A 20,581-nucleotide genomic window follows, 5' to 3' on the forward strand; every position below is an offset into this window, starting at 1 on the left:
CCCCTGCAATTTTTACATTTCTGGCCTATCCAACACACACAGAAAAAGAATAATGCGGGCAGCATAATACCTCCGCCAATTCAAATTATGCCCACAGTGCAAAACAGCCCGACACCTTACAAGAACGTAACAGTGCGCGCCGAAGGCGGGCATAAAAAATGTAGGGCATGGCTTTGTGGGACAGGGGTATAATCCAACACAGTAATGCTCAATACACATTGTACCACACCCTGTAATGTCCAATACACAATATGCAAAGTGCCAGGGGATTACATGCACAGTGCCAGGTTTTTTATGCTCAGGGCCAGGGGTTTAACTGCTTAGGGCCAGGGGTTTACATGCACAGTGCCAGGGGTTTCATGCAAGGTGCCAGGGGTTTACATGCTCAGGGCCAGGGGTTACATGCTAAGGGACAAGGGTTACCAGCTGAGTGCCAGTGTTTACTTGCTCAGGGCCAGGGGTTTACATGCACAGTGCCAGGGGTTACATGCTAAGGGCCGGGGGTTACGTACACAGTGCCAGGGGGTTACATGCACAGTGCCCGGTGTTTACTTGCTCAGGGTCAGGGGGTAACTTGCTCAGGGTCAGGGGGTAAAATGCTCAGGGACAGCGGTAACATGCTCAGGGACAGCGGTAACATGCTCAGGGACAGGGTTTATGTACACAGTGCCCGGGCTTACATGCTCAGGGCCAGGGATTACATGCTTTTTGCTAGGGGTTACATGCTCAGAGCAAGTGAGGAGACAGGGGGAGGGGGGGGGAGAGATGACTAGGGGGGGGGGGTGAGCTGACAGGGGGTGAGACGATAAGAGGGCTGGAGGTAATGGGCGAGCTGACAGAATGCAAGATTGCATGATTTGCTGAGTGAGAGGGTATGAGGTGACGGTGGGTTAGAGAGGGTGGGGTGACAGATGGAAGTGGAGAGGGTGGGGAGAAGGCTGGTCCCTTACTATAATCAGCGGTTCTATGATTCCCCGGCCTCCCATCTCTCCTGCCGCCACTGCTGCTCTCCTGTTCCACGGCCATAGTCTTCTGTGTCCCAGTCTTCTGCTGCTCTTCGGTCCCCGGCTGCCGCTCTCCAGTTCCCCAGGCGCTGCCGTCCAAGACTGCTCTCCTCCTTCTGCGCTGAGTGCGCTCCTCAGTTCCCGCGATCCCAGCAGTGCAGCAGCGGCCAATTTAAATGTATGAAGCGCAAACCAATCGGCGCTCTCAAAGTTCGGCAGTCAGTCAGGAGCCGCCGCTGCCTGATTGGCTGGCGAGCTCCTAGCTCCGGACTTTGAATTTGTATTATGGACCGTGCCAAATTTTAAATGTAATGGCACTGCCCGTTTTATGATGCATTGCACCTGATAACTATTGATGGTGCTTTAATGGTAGGGCCGAAGTGAGTGGACGGAGGCGGAACCGTTCCACCGGCTCACTTTAACCCCTGCTTGTGCCCCTGTAAAATCGTGCGGGGAGGATTGCCGATTATTAGGTGCCTGTGCACCCCCGGCACCCCCCGTGCGCACACCTATGGCCACGGGCATAGGTGATTGAGGCACCAAGTAGATAGGGGGGGGTGACTAGAATTCAATTAGAGCCCAGCAGACTCGTTCTAGGCAAATCTGCCCAATGCACAATACAGATAAGGGGATTTCACACAAAAAGTGCTTTTAGGTGAATCCAGAATTCATCACCTGGGTGAAGAGGCCAAATCGGGTGCTGTTGCCGGCATTTAAACGCCATGGAAACTGCAATTCACCCTTACATTGTATTCCCCCTTGGTGTCAGCAAAACAATTTTACTGAAGAAAAAGAAAATGAGAGTGAAAATGATAAATTACCTGTGCAATTATTTATTTACTCATGTTCAAACCGCAAAGCTGCTGGATACACAGAGAAGTTACCATTTCATTTTTTTACCGTTTTAAAGAAAAACAGCATGAAAAATTGAAGTAATATTTTTTTTTTTCGACAGTAAACACATTCAGTTGTGTTATGGGAAACCAGCCTGTGATCAGTGAAAATTGTTCCCCTAATGGAAACTGTTATGTGAAGCAGTCAATTGCAGGTCACACCAATAGCCTATAGCCTGCAATGAATATTGCATGGCTCATGGAAAGAAAAACAGCAATCTCTGAGTGATTTTTACAGAAATAACAAGTGTGTTTATTTTCATGAGCGCTGTATGTTCTCCCTAACAATATATTATATTCCGTTTCAGGGCAAGTCATAGCAATTGGAAACATTTCTGCCATTTTATTTTTTAGATTGTTTAGACAAATTTGTTTTCTTGAAATGAATGCGGACAAACAGGCATTCTGTTGTGTAATGGCGCGGAACCCAGCCGTTTAAAAACAAACGATTTAAAAGACTGTTGTATATTGAAAGCTGCTTTTATTTGTAACATTCAAAAATATCTAAAAGGTGCCTTTACTTTGAAATACACAAAAAAATTATACGTTTCAGCTATTTTCTGTCTTCATGTTGTACAATAATAATAAAAACGTAGAAGTAACACCATGCTGACAGTTCACCTACCCTGTGGCCACTACCAGTGATGTTGTTGCAGTCTATGCAAGACTGTGGGCCTTATTCTAGTTCACTCTTTGAGGCAAATTCCTTCTTAGCTGGAGAAAACCATGTGCACTGCAGGGGGGCAGATGTAACATTTGCAGAGAGATTTAGCTTTCGGTGAGTTATTTTGTTTCTGTGCAGGGAAAATACTGACTGCTTTTTATTTACACTGCAATATAGATTTCACTTTGAAGAAAAACCCCACCCAAATCTAATTCTCTCTGCATATGTTACATCTGACCCACCTGCAGTGCACATGGTTTTGTCCAGCTAAGGAATTTGCCTCTAAGAGTGAACTAGAATAAGGCCCTGTGTAACCAGCACCATGGATACAAGGGTGCTGTAGTAGACCCAAAATGATCGCTAGTAAATCAGAATTTCAATCTAAATGAAACACAGTAACTGCAGTATGGTTTAGTTAAACCCATCTATCATATACATACATACATACGAAGTGAATTGACGAAATGCGTAGGGTCGTGGCCTGTATGAAACAAGGTACTTATGTATTATCTGGGCTCCCATGTTAAATGCACCCCATTTTTTCATACCCCTACTATCCAACTACGCATGGAGTTGATTTTATATAGTGTGGCAAGCGCAGCGAGCCACCGTGCCCGAAGCGTGGCGAGCGCAGTGAGCCCCGCGAGGGGACGCGGTCTCATAAGAAAAACGGGAGCCCAGATATTACATAAGTACCTGAAACAATCTTCTACTGTCCTGGAGATGGAGCTGTGCTGCACGCTAATGCTGGGTACACATCAGTACGATGCAGCTCGTGAGTGGGTCTTTAGAGGATCGTGCGACGCGCTCACCATCTGCAGTTTGGTTTATGTTTTGCACCTGCTGAAAAGTTCTGAGGATCGTGTCTGAATCCCCTCAGAATCTGGTATTTTAAATAAGGACCCCCATGGAAATTGATGCCGGTGTGCATCTAATTATAAGGATCTCCAAAGGATCCAGTTTTTGAATTTATACTTCGTCCCTGAGAGGTTGACATCTGGGGTTAACATTTACACTCATGTTCTATAAGACTATGGAATGTTACCCCTGAGGAAGTCGTTTACGACGAAACGCGTTGGGTTTATTCCTTGCACTTGTTGAACTGAATTGACTCCATACGGATGAGAAAAATGCTTTTATCTTGTGTTTTATATAAATTTGTATTAAAACTGTTGAACGGTGATTTGCATTACGGTTATTTATCCCGGATTTGGTGGTGGAATTTCATACCAGGGGCGCACTATGTTTCCTACTATCCATTTTCTCTCTTTTACCTCCCCCACTAACAGGGAGGATCAACTGAGTCGCTGCCCAATTAGTTCTATAGCGCATTGAAGGGGTACCCTTTCTTGTAATAAATATATATATATATATATATATATATATTACACTCCAAGCACTTCAGTCAACGTTTCAGCTCATTTATTCATTCAGCACGGCCATCAAGACAAAAGTTACATAAGCCCCTTATGAGCCTTTTCCATTTAAATAGACATTATTAAAAAATGTATTGTGTATCCTGTAATGTGATGTCAGTTGGTTTTCAAATCTCAGTGTCCAATTAAATAAGCTGTGGACATTTTCTGACAGACACTAGAGCAGGCATTCCCAGTATATTGATATAAAATATACTGTACCAAAGATCTTTAGACAAAACAATGCTTATCTATATCGATCACTACGTAGTCACAATAAACATTTGATTCTCAAAGGAAATTGTTCAATGAAGCTATTTGGATCTCCAGTCACCAATTCAGCAAAGGCTTCTTCTCCCCAGTAGATTGTATCATCTCCATAATAGCACATAAACTGCGGCCTGAATTACGAAGAGAAGCCGTACGTGAGGCCAAGTTGCGATTTCATGGATTAGTTGGAAATGTAATGAGATTCCTTGGTTGAGGGACTGAGACATCGATCGCACACTGATATGTTTTGAATATTAAGTGAACCAATGTTGCTGGCAAGGAAGAAAAAAAAGGAAAATGTAATTTATTCTGACATCTTGTGAGCCTGACAGCGGAGAGCTTATAAGTGCATTACACGAGTGAGTGGCAATCTCAGGTATTGTCATTGTTTCTGTCACAGCTGTTGGAACTCGCTTTCCTTGCAGTGCGTGCGTTCAAGCTCACAAATAGAGCTGATCAAAGCCTGTGTCCCAGGCCTCACCGCAGTGAGAACTGTCCCTATCCTCTCCTGTGAGTTGTTATAATCCACGGGGCTTGGGAATGGGCCCCCAGGACTCCATACAGGAAAAAAGGCTCAATACAGAAATAGGTTGATTAGGAGTGCTGCCAATACAGAACTCTGAAACTGGAAGCATTAAAGAACATGGGTTTAGGGTGTGTGGTGTCGGCCTACCTGGACCTAGGGAGATGTGTGAACCGCACCTCCTTCCAAAGCCGGCCCGAGTTCCGTTTTTTTGGGTAAGTGAGTATAGCTTTTGGTGTCTCTATAAATGTATATATAAAGTCTTGCATGCAGCCTGGGACAGTGCTGTCTTTGTACTCAACTGAGTGGCAGCTAAATCACAATTTTTGACATTACCTACCAACTGAGCCAAAAATGTCACTCTGGCAAGGTGTTTAATGTGACCGCCAACATCATCCATAACCAAGGCCGGTGTAAGGCTTCTCAGCACCCTAGGCAAAACTTCAACCTACTGCCACCCTCAATACTGCCACCAATACCCAATTTCCAACCCCTTAAGACATACTTGCCTAACATTGTTATTGTAGGGAGGCTCCCAAATATTGGGTGGTCCTCCCAGCCCCCCAGGAAGGTGGGCAAATCCCCTGATTTCCCTGAAGGCTTCCCTTTGAAACCCACAACAGGGTGCAAGGAGGATGGGGGAAGCAAAGTTGGGAAGTATGCCTCAAGGAAAAGTATAGAGATGAGGTCTTAGAAGTTCAACAGCAGCCACCTGCATGAAGTACAACAAGGATCCTGATAGACAGCCTTGATTTTTTGATAGGCAGACTCATGGCGCCCCCCCCAGATCCCAGCACTCTAGGCAGCTGCCTAAAAGAGAAGCCGGCCATGTACACAACTTATCTACCATATGAAGTCACAAAGTATTTCCAGGTAAATTCTTTTTTATACCTATTGCAGGGCCGTAACTAAGGGGGGCTAGGGGGTAATGCGACCTGGGTGCTGGTTATGGGGGGGCATGAACGCCGCTGGATGCCACTGTCTTCTTCCTCCAGTCATGCCATGTGAGAGGGCAGAGACAGGAGCCGCAGGACAGATACAGGAGACGCCACGCTGGCTGGGCGCACCACAGCATCTAAAGCAGGGTGCTTGCCAGCAGTATTTGCTACCTCTAAGTCATGCACTGTGTCTGCGACTGGGATCCGCAGATAAAGTGTATTTAAAGTATATAATAGTGTATTTATATCTGACTTTAATTTTTTTTTTTTTATTATTGTGTATTATGCAGGCCTATGCCTAAGCATCTGGAAGCCTAGGCACCAGGTGAACTATTTGTTGGAGGAGATTACATAGGTGAATTACATTTAAAATGTGAAAACACAGTGAGGGGAAGAGTTTTAGAGGATGGCGTGGTGTCAAGAGGGGCAGCAATGAAGCCACTTCTCTCCAGGAAAACATCAGAGACTGATATTCTGCAAAAAGTACAGGGATTGGACTATGGTAAAGTAATTTCTCAGATTAATCCCTTTTCAGATTGTTTGGTGCTTCTGAAAAAATGCTTGACCAGAGAATGAAATTTGAACACTACGATCAGTCCTGTTACATGCCAACAGTAAAGTATCCTAAGGGCTGTTTCACACGCTCCGGCTGATGCCAGGTGGCTAATCCCCGCTTGGCCAAGAAGCCGTGCTGTACACAGAAGCCATTTAGCTATGCTGCCCTGCTGGTGTCCCCAGACTCAAGCTATCTGGCTATCCTGTACCGCTGGTACATACAGTCTTGAGCTAGTCTCAGCCACTACCTTAGCTCTACTGTGAGTACTTCTAGCAAGGGTCCATGACCTGCTGATCAGACGCAGTGAAATCCAAACCTCCTTGCGAGGGTCCCTGGTGAATAGCGCTGATCAGTTAGAGTCTGCGCCCTCGTCAAGGAATCAAGCCAATACTCACGTTCTGCTAGTTGATACACAGATTCTTCCAGTCCTCCTGCAGTGCTGGTGTCCCCAGCTCAAGTCACCTAGAAATTCTACTCATCTGATATCCAGCTTCACATCTTCCTGCATTGCTGGCATCCCCAGCTCAAGTCATCTGGAATCCTACTCCACTGGTATCCAGCTTTACCTCTTCCAGATATAGCCATAGACTCTTAACCTGTACCATCTTATGAGCACGTCCTACTGTACATTAAACCTGCTAGCTTCCCTACTAGCTACCCCAGCCCACTGGCAGCTCATCCTAGGCCGGGTTCACAACTGACCTCAGCCGTGACAGTGGAATTCAAATAACAATCCCAGGTCAAGAGCAGGCAGCGGTCAAAGTAAAAAAAAAAAAAAAAAAAAATTGTAACCATGTGTGGCCATAAGGAGAGAGGAATGGCTGATTGAGAGGAGATGCGGGTTAGATAGGTGAGGGCTGTAGTTGAAATGCGAGAGGAGAGGGCCATGAGAACATGAAGGAAGAGGGCTTTGCTCCAAGGAGCTTACAATCTACGGGGAGGGGGAAGACAGACAGGTGACATGAGATGCGAGCAGGGGAGGGAGCCTGAGAGCAGGAAGTAAGCATGGTAGAGAAGGCCAAGGCACAAGGTGGAAAGAGCCACCTTGAGACTAAGTTATGGGGTGTAAGGGTACATTTTGATGGACAGGTGGGTTTTCAGTGCTGGTTAGAAGCTTACAAGGTCAGGAACAGTCTAAAAGAGTTGTTCTACTGTAGGGGAGACATGGGTAAATCTTGGATTCAGCATGGGATGCAGTGATGAGGGTAGAGTAGAGGTGACATTCATTGGCTTATGAGAGGGGGCCAGAGTATGAAGAAAGACATGAGGTTGGGGAATGTACAGTGTAGCGGAGTTAAAGAGGGCCTTGTATGTGAGGATGAGGAGGATTTTGTAATGAGAGCCACTGCAAGAGTGGCAGATTTAGAGCGCGGGAGAGGAAGATGACTCTAGCTGCAGTATTGAGAACAGATTAGAGAGGAGTGACATGGGAACGTGGGAGGCCAGTAAGAAGAATGTTGCAGTAGTTGAGCCAAGAAATGATCAGTGAGAGTATAATACATTGTGGGAGAGGAAGGGCCCTATAGTCTCATAATTTGAGAAAGAGAGATACTGGTGCCACTTTTACAGCACATAGGATTGCAAATGCGACTGAGGCTCATATGCATTTTTGGGGATGCGGTTAATTTCCCAGTGGTCAGAATCCCGACCGCCGAAATCCCGAAACTTTCTCCCTCCGTGGGTGTCCGAGACACCTATAAAGGGAGAATAAATTAGCGTGCCCGCAAGGGGGGCAATTAGGCCCATTGTCAATGAAAGGACTCTTACTTGAATTTCATCAGATTCTATTTAGAGAATTTAAATCTTCCCCTCAGTTCCATAGTTGCGATACGCAGTCTCTAAGATAGAGGACACAGATAAAAAATGTAAGAATGTCTTTGAAATCTTAGCTTTACAACCTGGCCTATGCTTATCTTTAAGGTGAAGATCAATGTTTATAGAACAAATTACTTGCAGTGTACGTTATTGTATTAATTCCAGGACACCATGTTGCGGAGTTCTCTGTACCGAGGAAAGACTGCTTTCACACCGCAAAACCTGCTTAGACCCAGTATTTAAAACATTTCTTAAAACGGGTCAGGGCAAGTAAAACCCCTTTCACACCGCACGTAAATACTGGGTCTCAAGCAGGTTTGCGGTGTGAAAGCAGCTGGAGGAGAACAGGACAGACAGTAGCTAAGAGACAGCACAGTGCATATTGAATGAGCAGGACCCGCTCATTACATATGTGCATATTTAATGAGTGAGTCCCGCTCATTACATATGTACATACATAATGAGCGGGTCCCGCTCATTAAATATTCACTGCGCTGGGTCCCACTCATTATATATGCACAGAGCGGGACCAACTCAGTGCTCACTGCTGCCTGAGCCCTAAATACGGGTTCAGAGCCGTTCACACTGCATAAAAAATGGCTCTGAACCGTGTAGGACTGTTTTTTACCCGTTTGCAAATACCGATTATTTGGTAGAAGCAAAGACAGTAAAGTAATATAAACATGCTTCAGATAAACCTATGAATATCCTTACAAAGAACTTCAAATCATATAGGGTTGAGGTCGAAAGGTTAAAAAGAAAGTGCAGATGGGCCAAGTGATTCTAATCTGCAGTGAAATTCTATGTTTTGTTGTCCAGATTGACCTTGGCTTGTCAGAGGACCATTACTTTACCCAACCTCCCAGGAGAGGAGTACAACAACAACTGTGTTCTTTAGAAGCACTTACACTGCTGCAGTAATATAGGGCTATCCTGGGACTTCTCTCGCGTCACTCACATCTGTCAGACTGATGACAACATTGCGCGAGGACAGTTTTTCTCTACAATTACCTGCTGCAATTTCTTCATTGGATTCACTAGGAGCTGCTATCTCCAAACTATCTCGCCAACATTTCCTCCTCCATTGCACTAGACCAGGTGTTGACCCAAGGATGATTTCTCATTATCTCTTATCTATAAAGCACCAGCTTACTCTGCATATTTGGAATCTACGTGTTCAGCACAATTTCTGTTTGTAGGCTTTCCGTTTGGTACTTAGTGCTGCTGATTAGAAAGCAAAGAGTACAGTATATAGCAAAATAAGGGGTACATTCAGTGGCGTAACAATAGCCCCGCAAACCCCCGTGGGGAAGCGCTGTGTAAGTGCGGGCGCCAGGAGGCTGCAGGGCTATTGTAACGCCGCCACAGACCTGCAGATTTAATTATATTCATCCCGGCTCCCCTCCGCTGTGGTCCCGGCTCCCCTCCTGGCTTGTTCTGATGCTATGGAGACGGACCATCATAAAATGTCTGCCCTCATATAGCAGACTGTTCTTTAAAACGGTCTGCTGTATGGAGGCGGACATTTTGTGATGGTCCGTTTTTCATTGCAGAAGCCAAGAGGGGAGCCGGGACTGCCCAGATGAAAAGTTCTGCGGGTCCCTGCTGCGCGGAGAGGTGGGGCACAGGCGTCTGGGGGTGGGGGTGGGGGCGCTGCCAAAATATCGGTAGGGGGGGCGCATACAATGTAGTTACGCGACTGGGTACATTTATCCTTGGGCAAAACACTGGAGGTTGGCAAATGTAAATATTGGAGGAGCATGTCTGACAAAAAAAAGTTTAATATGAAGCGGTCCAGCGTTTGTGTTTAACAGTCAAAAGCAGCCAGTATTTAACTTGCATGAAAAAAAAAAATAAGCTGTCTATTCCGAGCTCCCTGTAGCCAGCCGGGCTGTGGCTTGCCGCTTGACTGGCTGGGTGAGTGGCGCTGCCTGCTATATGCTGGCAAAGGGAGGCGGTGAATGTACAGTGCTGTGTAACGGTGGGCGGAAGGGGATTGCAGTTAGCGGGACAGTGCTGAGAATTGACAGTTTTTCCGCCTGCCTCCCCGCTCCTGGCCACAGTGATCAGATAGGCGGTCTGATCACTGTGGCCAGGAACAGCGCGGCAGGTGGAAAACAGGGGCAGGAGCTGCTAGGATGCAGTAAGAGGAGAGGGGACGCCAAGCCAGAGAAGCGCTCACCTCTGCCAGCTATTATCCCCCGCCGGCTACCTTGTATGTGTCACATGTGTCAGTGTCCAGCTTCCTCTGATTCCCGTGCGGCGCTGCCTACTCCACCCGATCCCCGGTGCCTGCTGGCATTTAAAAAAAAATAAAAAATTATACACATACTCATCTAATATGTTTGTTTTACCAAAAAATGAGGGGGGGAGGGCAAAATTTCTAGTTACGCCACTGGCCACTGGAGTTTGCCTTGAACTGCCTCATGTTCATCGTCTGATGATCCACTCTTTCAGTCCCTCAGTTCAGTTACCTGTTTTTTTAGAGTATTCAATATAAAATACTTTTAATTACAAACGAGGCTATTAATTATGCTACACTATCTCGGCCCTTTACGGTCTGAACTTTACCTCTACAATTGATAAGGTCATTGCTAAGCTGGAAGGATGGGCTGCTCTCCCATTGTCCACACTGGGCAGGATTGCAGTGCTGAAATCAGTGATATTCCCCAAAATATTTTACGTAATGCAACTTCTCCCATTTCTTATAAATAGCTCAGATCTGCGTCGTTTACAGAGAGCCATGACATGTTTCATATGGAGTGGGAAAAAACCTAAAATTGCATATGCCAAATTAATCATGAATAGAGCAGATGGTGGTGCTGGACTACCAGACTTTATGTCATACTCCATCTCTATCCTCTTGCGATGTGCAGTGGACTGGATTCATCTTCAGGGGGCATACACTGACTTGCTATTGGAGGCAGCCATAGTACACCCCTTCTCCCTCTGTGCCCTCTTGCATTCTAAAAAGTCCCTTATCCCCCCCCTTATATTTAACCACCTTTTTTTTCACGATACCTATCTGGGTTGGATTAAATTGCACAAAAAACTGAAATCAGATTATATGGCCACTCCTTATGTTACGTTATGGGGCAACCCTTCTTTTCTTCCTTCTTTACACAACTCCAGTTTCTTACAGTGGAGGGGGGGAGGGCTTTGCGCGGCAAACCAGATGTTCGACCCGGGTGGCCACTTCTTGTCTTTCTCCAATCTGAAGGAGCAGTTCCAGCTTCCAAATTCACATTTCTTCATGTATTTGCAAGCGCGACACTACATACAATCGCTTCGGCTGGACACATACTTACCCACCCCAGTGTCGGAGCTGGCAAAATGTTTTCAATACTGGGTAGCTCACCCCTACAAAACTAAACGCATATATTCTCCCCTGATAAATTCCCTGTCATCGTCCCCTTTTGCTGTGTTAGTGGAAAAGTGGAGGGAGGATATACATGAAGAAATATCTGTAGATTCTTTATTTCTCCACTATGCCTCCATTATGAAAGTCCTAGGATCTGCCTACCTGCAGGAGGTTCACTTTAGGTCTATACACAGAGCATACCTGCCTCCCTCGATCAGAGCCTACTTCACTCCTCCCGCAGACGACAGATGCCCCAAATGCAGTAAGACCCGAGCGTCCTTCTTTCACTGTTTCTGGGACTGCTATAAGGTACGTAGGTTTTGGAATAAACTGTTCTCCTTTATAAATGCTGCTTTCTCCCTTTCTCTATGTCCTTCTCCCATAGCCTGTTTATGCATAAACTTCAATGTATGGGACAACACAACATATGCCATCAAACACCTATTCCCTTTTTTTATAGTACTGTTTACGGTAGCTAAAAAGCTTATTTTAAAACATTGGGTGTCTAAATCCGCGCCCTCCCTATATGCACTACATAGGATGCTCCTACAGCAATTATATTGCGACCGTCAAGCCGTTTCTCTTATTACTTACCAAGGTAGCAAAAGTTTTCACAGTAAATGGGACTCTTACATCTCTACGCTGGATCTAGAAACACAATCTAGAATATTTCAGTTCTCCGAATATCAATCATGGTCTATGCTAAGACTTTCTACACAATGTCCTCAGTAATGTTATTTTCTACCACGAAGTGCCATAATAAGAGATTCATTTTGGTCTGGCTGCCCTGGGACTGTCTTACCCCTCAAATTACGAAGATTAATATTCTAGAATGTGAGTAATTATAGTATTGCTGTTACCCCCCCCCCTCCTCTCCTCTCCCACCCACCCCCCCCCCCCCTCAACTTCTTTCTTCTCTATCTGATTTGAATAGTTTATGGTTATAGTTAGACATTTTGCAGACGGTAATACCATACTATGATGAGGGGCATTGTATGTTTCTTATATCAACACGGACCGGTTGTGCGAATAATGTTTCCCCGAGCACAGGTCTCTACACTCATTGTCTACACTGCATATATTGTACCTCATATTTGAAAATAATAAAAAATGTTTAAAAAAAAAAAAATTAAATTATGCTACACTATCATACTGTACATATCACACAACCCAACCTCTCCGCTCTGCAGAAGTTCTGCTTCTCTCATCCGTGCTCATTACTCACCTCCATTCACACTGCAGGACTTTCTTCATGCTGCACCCGCTCTGTGGAATTCCCTCCCATGGACAATAAGGGGTAAGTTTACTAAAGCTTCTAAAAATGAAAAATGTATATCATTTCTCTATTGCATCCTAGAAAATGATAGGCAGAATCTGCTTAGTTGCTATGAGCTATGAGCAGCATCACAAGCTTTAAATTTACCTCTAAGACTCTCCACTTGGGCTGGATGAAAAGTCGCCAGAGGTGCTGGTTCTCTGCAGAACTTTGTTTTGTTTTATAAAAAGAGGCAATCACTTCCAGGTCATGTTTTTGCCTGGTAAATGATTGGCGCTTTAAAAACATGTCTAAGTTTGGCCGAGAACCCGCACCTCTGGCCAAGTCGGGCATCATAACATACGTCGTCCCCCCCCCCCCCAGTCTCCAAACCTTTAAGCGTTCCCCGAAAACTCACCTTTTTAGGTAGTTTACCAAATTCAGGAACCGCCCAAATACCTTGATAAGCTATCCTACTTAATTACATTAGTGCCCACATATACTCACGTAATTTGTATTCACTTCACATCTACGGCTAACATTACTGTGGGGGTTATTTTGGTTCACTCCTTCTGACAAATTCCTTCTTAGATGGACAAAACCATGTGCGCTGCAGGTGGGGCAGATGTTACTTGTACAGAGAATTAGATTTGGGTGGGGTTTTACATCAAAGTGAGATCTATATTGCAGTGTAAAAATAAAGCAGCCAGTATTTACCCTGCACAGAAACAAAATAACTCACCCAAATCTAATTCTCTCTGCACATTTTACATCTGCCCCCCTGCAGTGCACATGGTTTTGTCCATCTAAGAAGGATTTTGTCAGAAAGAGTGAACTAGAATAAGGCCCTGTGTGACTATACCATAAAGCTCTTTTTCCATCTGTTGGACCATTATGCAATTGATAGCATCATGGGCAGTAAAGGACGGGTGCCGGACGGGGTCCCGACAGCCGGGATTCTGACAGTCATTTACACGACGTCGGGATCCCAACTGTTAAAACGCCGACAGCCGGGTACCCGGGCCTTTGTTGCGCTCGCCATGCTGTCTGACTCCGGCCAGTCGGGATCCCGGCTGTCGGAACCATAGACCACACCCGTATGGATGGTGTAATGGTTAGCATTACAGCCTCACAGCACTGAGGCTATGGGTTCAATTCCCACCATGGACCTAACTGTGCGGAGCTTGTATATTCTCTCCATGCTTGTGTGTGTTTCCTCGGGGTACTCTGGTCCCAGGGGCAGGGACTGATGTGAATGGCCAAATATTATCTGTAAAGCGCTGCAGAATATGTGTGCTCTATATAAATATCTGGTACTAAATAAATAATTAAATAAATAGCACCTATCCTTGTGTATCAATTCCTGTTTCCTTTTAGTTTAGTACAGAGAGCATACGGTACTTATATGTTAGTTAGGCGCCCACTATAGTTAGTACGCTCATACCCCCACTATCCATGTCGACGTGGAGTTGACTCTATATAGTGTGGCGAGCCACCGAGCCCAAAGCATGGTGAGCGTAGCGACGCGGAAAACTAAGCAAATAGCTTAGTGGCCGCCCAACTAACATATAAGTACCGAGCATACTTTTGTTTCTATCAAACTTAACTTCACAGGTACCGCGCCCCCAAACAAGCCATCTGGAACTCCCTTTTTTATGCCCCTTTTTTATATATAAATTTAAAACAAATTTGACATAAATTCAATATAAATGTAATATTAAATGTAATATATATTCGATAAATTATAATTGTATTGCTACAAAAATGTATATAAAATGAACATGCAGATCAGATATAAACTTGCAATGGCAATATGATTTGGTCTCACTCATAGACCTTGCAAAGTACAGCAAAGACTGTATGGCATACTTGCCGACATTTTTTTCTCCTCTCCGGGAGAAGCCTGGAGAGGAGACCAGACAGTAGCATGTCAGGGGGGTGGGATGAGGTGGATGGCACAAGCAGTCAAACAAGGCTATTTGCGGGTCAGTGGATTGGGGGAGGGGCTGAAATGATGCGATTCGCATCATTTTAGCCCTGCCCCTCGCCACAGACCTGCAAAACCCAGGCTTTAGTGCAGCTGGGATTAGGGCTGCGTGGCAGATGCTGGAGACTTGCCCACCTTCCCAGGGGGCCGAGAGGGGAACCCGAATTTCGGGAGCTTCCCAGCAATTCTGGGAGTGCAGGCAAGCCTGAGATATGGTGGCAGAACTTGGACGGCCTGCGTAAGCCGGAACTGGTCAGCCAAGTCTGTGTACAATGATGCCGACCTTGGGGTGGCCACACCTACAAAATAGGGGCAACATGCCCATGCTCTGCCCAACAAACATGGCACCATATCAATCATTCTGCGACTAAGGGGGGGACTGCGAGTGATCATGTAGAATCCGTTCTACACATGCTCAAGGTCCTGCTCATGCGCAGATCCACAACAGTTGGACAAACGGGTTTGCGTACTTATTTGAATCACCAGTTAAAAGCCTGTGAAAATGAACGCTTAGTTCCTATCTGCTCCTACTTACAATCTCTGTCTTCACAGCTCCCTCTGTCCATATCCAGGAAGTTGGAAACAGATTATTTTGCTTTCACTTTCTGTTAAGGAGGAATTTGGGCCATGAAGTGCCCTCTAGTGGTCACTGGTGGTAATTAGCCTTTTATATCTATAGATGCCATCTGTTATAGCCATGTAGAAGTATTGATGGTATTCTCCACTATTACCATGGGCTCTGAGCTTATCTCCACCCCCAACATCATTCAGGGGTAGATGTATGAAACAGTGACAAGGGAGAAGTGAGCCAGAGGAGAAGTGGCCCATGGCAACCAATCAGCTGCTTTGTATGCTGCTTACATTATGCAAATTATAGATGTTACTTCAGTGCTGATTGGTTGCCTTGGGCCACTTCTCCTCTGGCTCGCTTCTACTCCCTTATCACCGCTTCATACTGTACATCTACCCCTCAGTGAGTTGTTACTTGCAGTACATACTGAACATTTACATTTAATTTGTCATTATGGAAAATCAGAAAAATATATGAGTTTTAGTGAAGCGATCACTATATCATTGATCCGAAGATGAACCACTAAGGAAAAAATGAATATCCTGGAATTCGTGGTACCTGGAAAGATTCCAATGAGGTAGTAACGACATTTAAAGCAGCAATTATTTTCAAAACCTGGCTTTGCCTTAATAATTGCTGCTTTAAATAAAATAATACCCCTTTCACATTGCACTTAATTACCAGGTTCATGCTGGTTTTTGGTAATTGGTGCGATGTTAAAGGGGTTACCGGGTCCCACAAACCTGTAGCAACATGGCAATATTAACCGATACAAAAAAGAAGTGTTCTTACCAGTTAGTTGCCGTGTTGCTTTGCATTGTGAATAGGTTGATGGGGTCGAGAGACCTGTTTCCCGTTCACACCAATGGAGGAGGCAGTGCTTAAGCACTGCCTCCTCCCCCACCATGCCCCCGGACAACGTCAGCAAACCGGAAATTTTACCGTTTTCCTGAAGTAATCTGAACAGACCAATATGCAGGGTCGCATCGAGACTGAACCGTTTCAAAGTCCCGTGCGTCCCTGCATTTTGCGGTCTGAAAGGGGTATAACTATCTTAGAATTGCCCGGTTTCTGCAAATCGCCAGCTATTACAATTGGAATTATGGGCCAGATTCAGAAACGGTTGCCAGCAACAGCAGCTGGCAAATTGTACTAAGCATGGTAATATAAGCCATTCTGTGTGCTTTGCCTGGCAACCAGGAAACAGTTGCCTAGCAACAGCCGTACCAACTGCAACATCAGCCATTTTGCTGGCAAGGTGTACTAAGCATGGCAAAGCAAAAATGCTTGCCTAGCAACAGCTTTAACCATAGCAACAACAGCCATTTTGCTGGCAATGAGGAAATGGTTGCCTAGTAACAGCCATAACCATGACAACAGTAGCCATTTTGCTGGCAGTGTGTACTTAGTATGGCAACCAGGAAATGGTTGCCAAGCAACAACCATAACTATGGCAACAGCAACCATTTTACTGGCTCTTTATGCTAGGCAACCAGGATACGGTTGCCTAGCCACAGTCATAACCATGGCAATGGCAGACATTTTGCTGACACTGTCTGAATTGCATGGCAACCAACAAATGGTTGCCTAGCAACAGCCATAACCATTGCACAGGCAGCTATTTAGCAAGATTTACTAAACATGGCAACAAGGAAACGGTTACCTGGCAAAAACCTTAACCAGGTCAACGACAGCCATTTTTCTTGCAATGTGTAACAATCATGGCAACCAGAAAATGGTTGCCTAGCAACAGCCCTATCCATGGCAATGGCAGCTATTTTGCTGGCAGCGTGTGCTGAGACATAGGGCGGTATTCAATGTGAATACCGGCGACGTGCAGCGAATCCTGTTTAGGATTCGCTGCACATTCGCCACTGCTCGCTGTGTTCCGGAGCCTCGCCAGCTCCAGTATTCAACGAGTCAGGGGCTCGCTGCCCCTGACCGGCGAATTTGAGCTCCTGCGGCAGACGCCGCAGGGAGCCTGAGGACGGTGGCAGGCAGGGAGATGGAAGTCTCCCTGCCTGCCCCAGAACGTTTGTGGGGGGGAGGTGGGCTCCCCGGGTGCCAGGCAGCACAGGCTGCCCCCCCGGAGGTGCCAGCAGGGGACCGGGTATATTCACTACACCCGATCATGAATATGTAATGATCGGATGAAGTGAATATATGAATATCTAATGAGCGGCTCGACTCCGGCCCCCTGCTGGCTGGTCTGTGTAAAAAAAAAATATATATATATAATTTTTTTAAAATTAAATATATATTCATGTGCTTACAGCACATGAATAAAAATAGCATGCCCCTCCTCAGAATAAAATTCCAGATTTTTTGACACCAATTGTAAAACACAAAACACTTTATTTTAAAAGTTCACCTTCCACTTCACCATAAAAAGATAGCGATTGCTACTCGGTGAATCATGGCGAAAAAAACCTTGAAATTTATTCGCCATCTGGTCATTGAATAGGGTGATTCACCGTTTTAGTCAGAAATTCGCCTTACAGCACAAAATCGCCATAAAAACCTGGCGAATCAGCCTCATTGAATACCGCCCATAGTTTTAGCTTGTAAATGATTGCCGATTTAAAAAATCCCAAAAACATTGGCAAATGTTATGGAGGGCCTATTTTCATGGTAGTGTCGGAGCCCATTAATTCATGTGGATCATTATTAAAATCCATGCCTAGAAGAATTCCAGCCGCATTAAGGGTAAACAGCAACCCAACAAAATACTAACCCATGTCATAATCATTTGGCCACAATGTGGTGTATATACAAAGATTGTGAATCTCTCCAGTAACTTCTGACATGCCTATGGTCATGTCTGGAAATGACACGGATACTTTTCTTGTAAAGAAACAGTAAATCGCAGAAGTTCTGCTTAGTAGATCAAAAAGTTTTGCTTCCACAGATTACTCATGTCTATCATAAAATTCCATACACAAACAAAAAGGGGTAAATTCTTATTATGAACCATAATTTTGACCAAAAATATGGGGTACTTGTTTCCTAGCACAGCGCCCACTACTCCAATTGCGTAATGGGCTATTCAGGGTAGTGAAATCGCATCGCATGCCATTATTGTGCATGGCATGCGATGCGTTTTTTTTTTTACCATCCTATCTTTTTAATGGGCTAAGTCAATGAATACTTTAAAAAGATATTTTGCAATGGGATGCCATTTTTTATCGCATCCTGGGCCAGATTCTCTAAGCTTCAAAAGTGATAAAATAGAGAGTGATAAACAGCCAGCCAATCAGCTCCTGCCTGACATTTTTTAAACACAGTCTGTGATATGGCAGGTAGGAGCTGATTGGCTGGCTGTTTATCACTCTGGATTTTATCACTTTTGAAGCTTAGAGAATCTGGCCCAGGATCTTTTTAATGTATTCACTGACTTAGCCCATTAAAAAGACAGGATGCGATAAAAAAATCGCATTGCATGCCAGTAATGGCACCAGCTGCAGCATCCCACATGCCCCCATCTGCCACGCCCCACCACAGCTCGCACCCCACATGCCCCTGGCACCTCACTGCCATGCCCCATCACAGCTTGCACCCCACATGCCCCAGCACCTCCCTGCGATGCCCCACCACAGCTTGCACCCCACATGCCCCCAGCACCTCCTTGCTATACCCCACCACAGATTTCCCCCTACATGCCCCGGCCCCCCAGCACCTCCCTGCCATGCCCCCCACATGCCCCCAGCACCTCCCGGCGATGCCCCACCACAGCTTGCACCCCACATGCCCCCAGCACCTCCTTGCTATACCCCACCACCAGCTGCAGCAGCCTGCTAATCCCTACATACCCCCAGCACCTCCCTACCATGCTTCACCACCAGCAGCAATGCACATGCCCCACCACCAGCTGCAGCATCCCACATGCCTACTTTCTCCCTGCCATGTCCTTATTACCAGCTACAACCCACATGCCTAGCGTCTCCCTGCCATGCCCCATCACCAGCTGCACCCCACATGCCCTTAAGCAGAGACAGTAACGGCCCCAGCAGCTGAGCTTGCTAGCTACAGATTCGGGACCCGGTTCGGGGTAATGCGAGAGAGTGGTCACATGATCTGGTCACATGATCGGACTTCTCCTAATGACATTAGTTGTACATTTACCGAAGGGGGTGTATCGCTACTGTATCGGTTCCGTACAGGACGGTTTGCGACAGCCAGAAAGCTGATGTTTCGCACTTTGCGGCCACATGTGTCTCGCTGTACGGCAGCGCAGTAATGGCGGCGTACGGGAGCAGTTTTCAGAGTGAGCAGAGCATCGAAGAGAAGAAAGAGAGTAAGAGGAGAGCCCGGGAGCAGCTGCTGAGCCAGGTACTGTACTGTACTTCACTGCACTGTCCGGATCTATCTGCATTCACAGCGCTGTCTGACTATATCCCTGCTCCAGACCCCCTGCCCTCTACTGAGCAGATCCACCTGTCACACCACCTTACTCAGCAATGCCACCTTTACTAGCTCCCTGCCCTCTACCCAGCAGTGCCACTCTTACCAGCCCCCTGTCCAGTAGTGCCACATCTGCCTCCTGCCCTTTACCCAGCAGTGCCACTCTTACCAGCATCCTGCCTTCTGCCCAGCAGTTCCACATCTGCCTCATGCCCTTTACCCAGCAGTGCCACCCTTACCAGCTCCCTGCTCTCTACCCAGCATTACCATTCTTACCAGCACCCTGCCCTCTACACAGCAGTGCCACCTCTTCTAGTCCCCTGCCCTCTACCCAGCAGTGCCACTCTTTCCAGCCCCCTGCCTTCTGCTCAGCAGTGCCACATCTGCCTACTGCCATTTACCCAGCAGTGCCACTCTTACCAGCACCCTGCTCTTTACTCAGCAGTGCCACCTCTGCCCGCGCCTTGCCCTCTACTCTGCAGTGCCACCCTTTGTTTTTAGCAACCAGTGAGGCCTTTGGGGACACAAAAGACCACATGGGCTGAGACCAGGATTATGCTGCAAGCCACATAAAGCTGGGGAACTTTTGTACCACGGATGCGCTAAATAAAGCAAATGTACATAATATCCATGGAATGATTTTAACTTTGTTTTCATTATTCTAGGCTAAAGAAGAGTATGAAAAAGAAGAAAGGAGAAAAGAGCAGAGACGGTTACGTGGTGAAGACACGTGGATGCTGAATGATGTCACTCAACGACTTGAGCAGATACAAGAGGTAAAGTATTAATTATGTTTTCGTTGTGCATTAAGATAGTGGTTCCCGAGCTGGGTGCCACGGGTTGGTGGTCCGGTGTCAATCAAAATTTTTAATCTCAATGTGATAGGCCACACCATGCCAATGACTGCAAATCATAAAAGGCAGCAGAG

General features: G+C 46.0%; 1 protein-coding gene across 1 annotated transcript in view; it reads left to right on the plus strand.

Annotated features, from left to right (window-relative positions):
• Window positions 1–19,035: 19,035 nt before the first annotated feature.
• The window catches only part of CWF19L2 (CWF19 like cell cycle control factor 2), a 119,885-nt gene continuing 118,339 nt past the window's right edge, over window positions 19,036–20,581 (plus strand). Inside the window, exons 1-2 of the mRNA XM_083170032.1 lie at window positions 19,036–19,581; window positions 20,319–20,429. Coding sequence (XP_083026158.1) covers window positions 19,489–19,581; window positions 20,319–20,429 — 204 coding nt within the window. The 5' untranslated portion in view covers window positions 19,036–19,488. The remainder of the gene's footprint in view (window positions 19,582–20,318; window positions 20,430–20,581) is intronic.

Source organism: Crinia signifera, chromosome 2 (assembly GCF_055691185.1).
Source record: "Crinia signifera chromosome 2, ASM5569118v1, whole genome shotgun sequence".
Classification (NCBI taxonomy): Eukaryota; Metazoa; Chordata; class Amphibia; order Anura; family Myobatrachidae; genus Crinia; species Crinia signifera.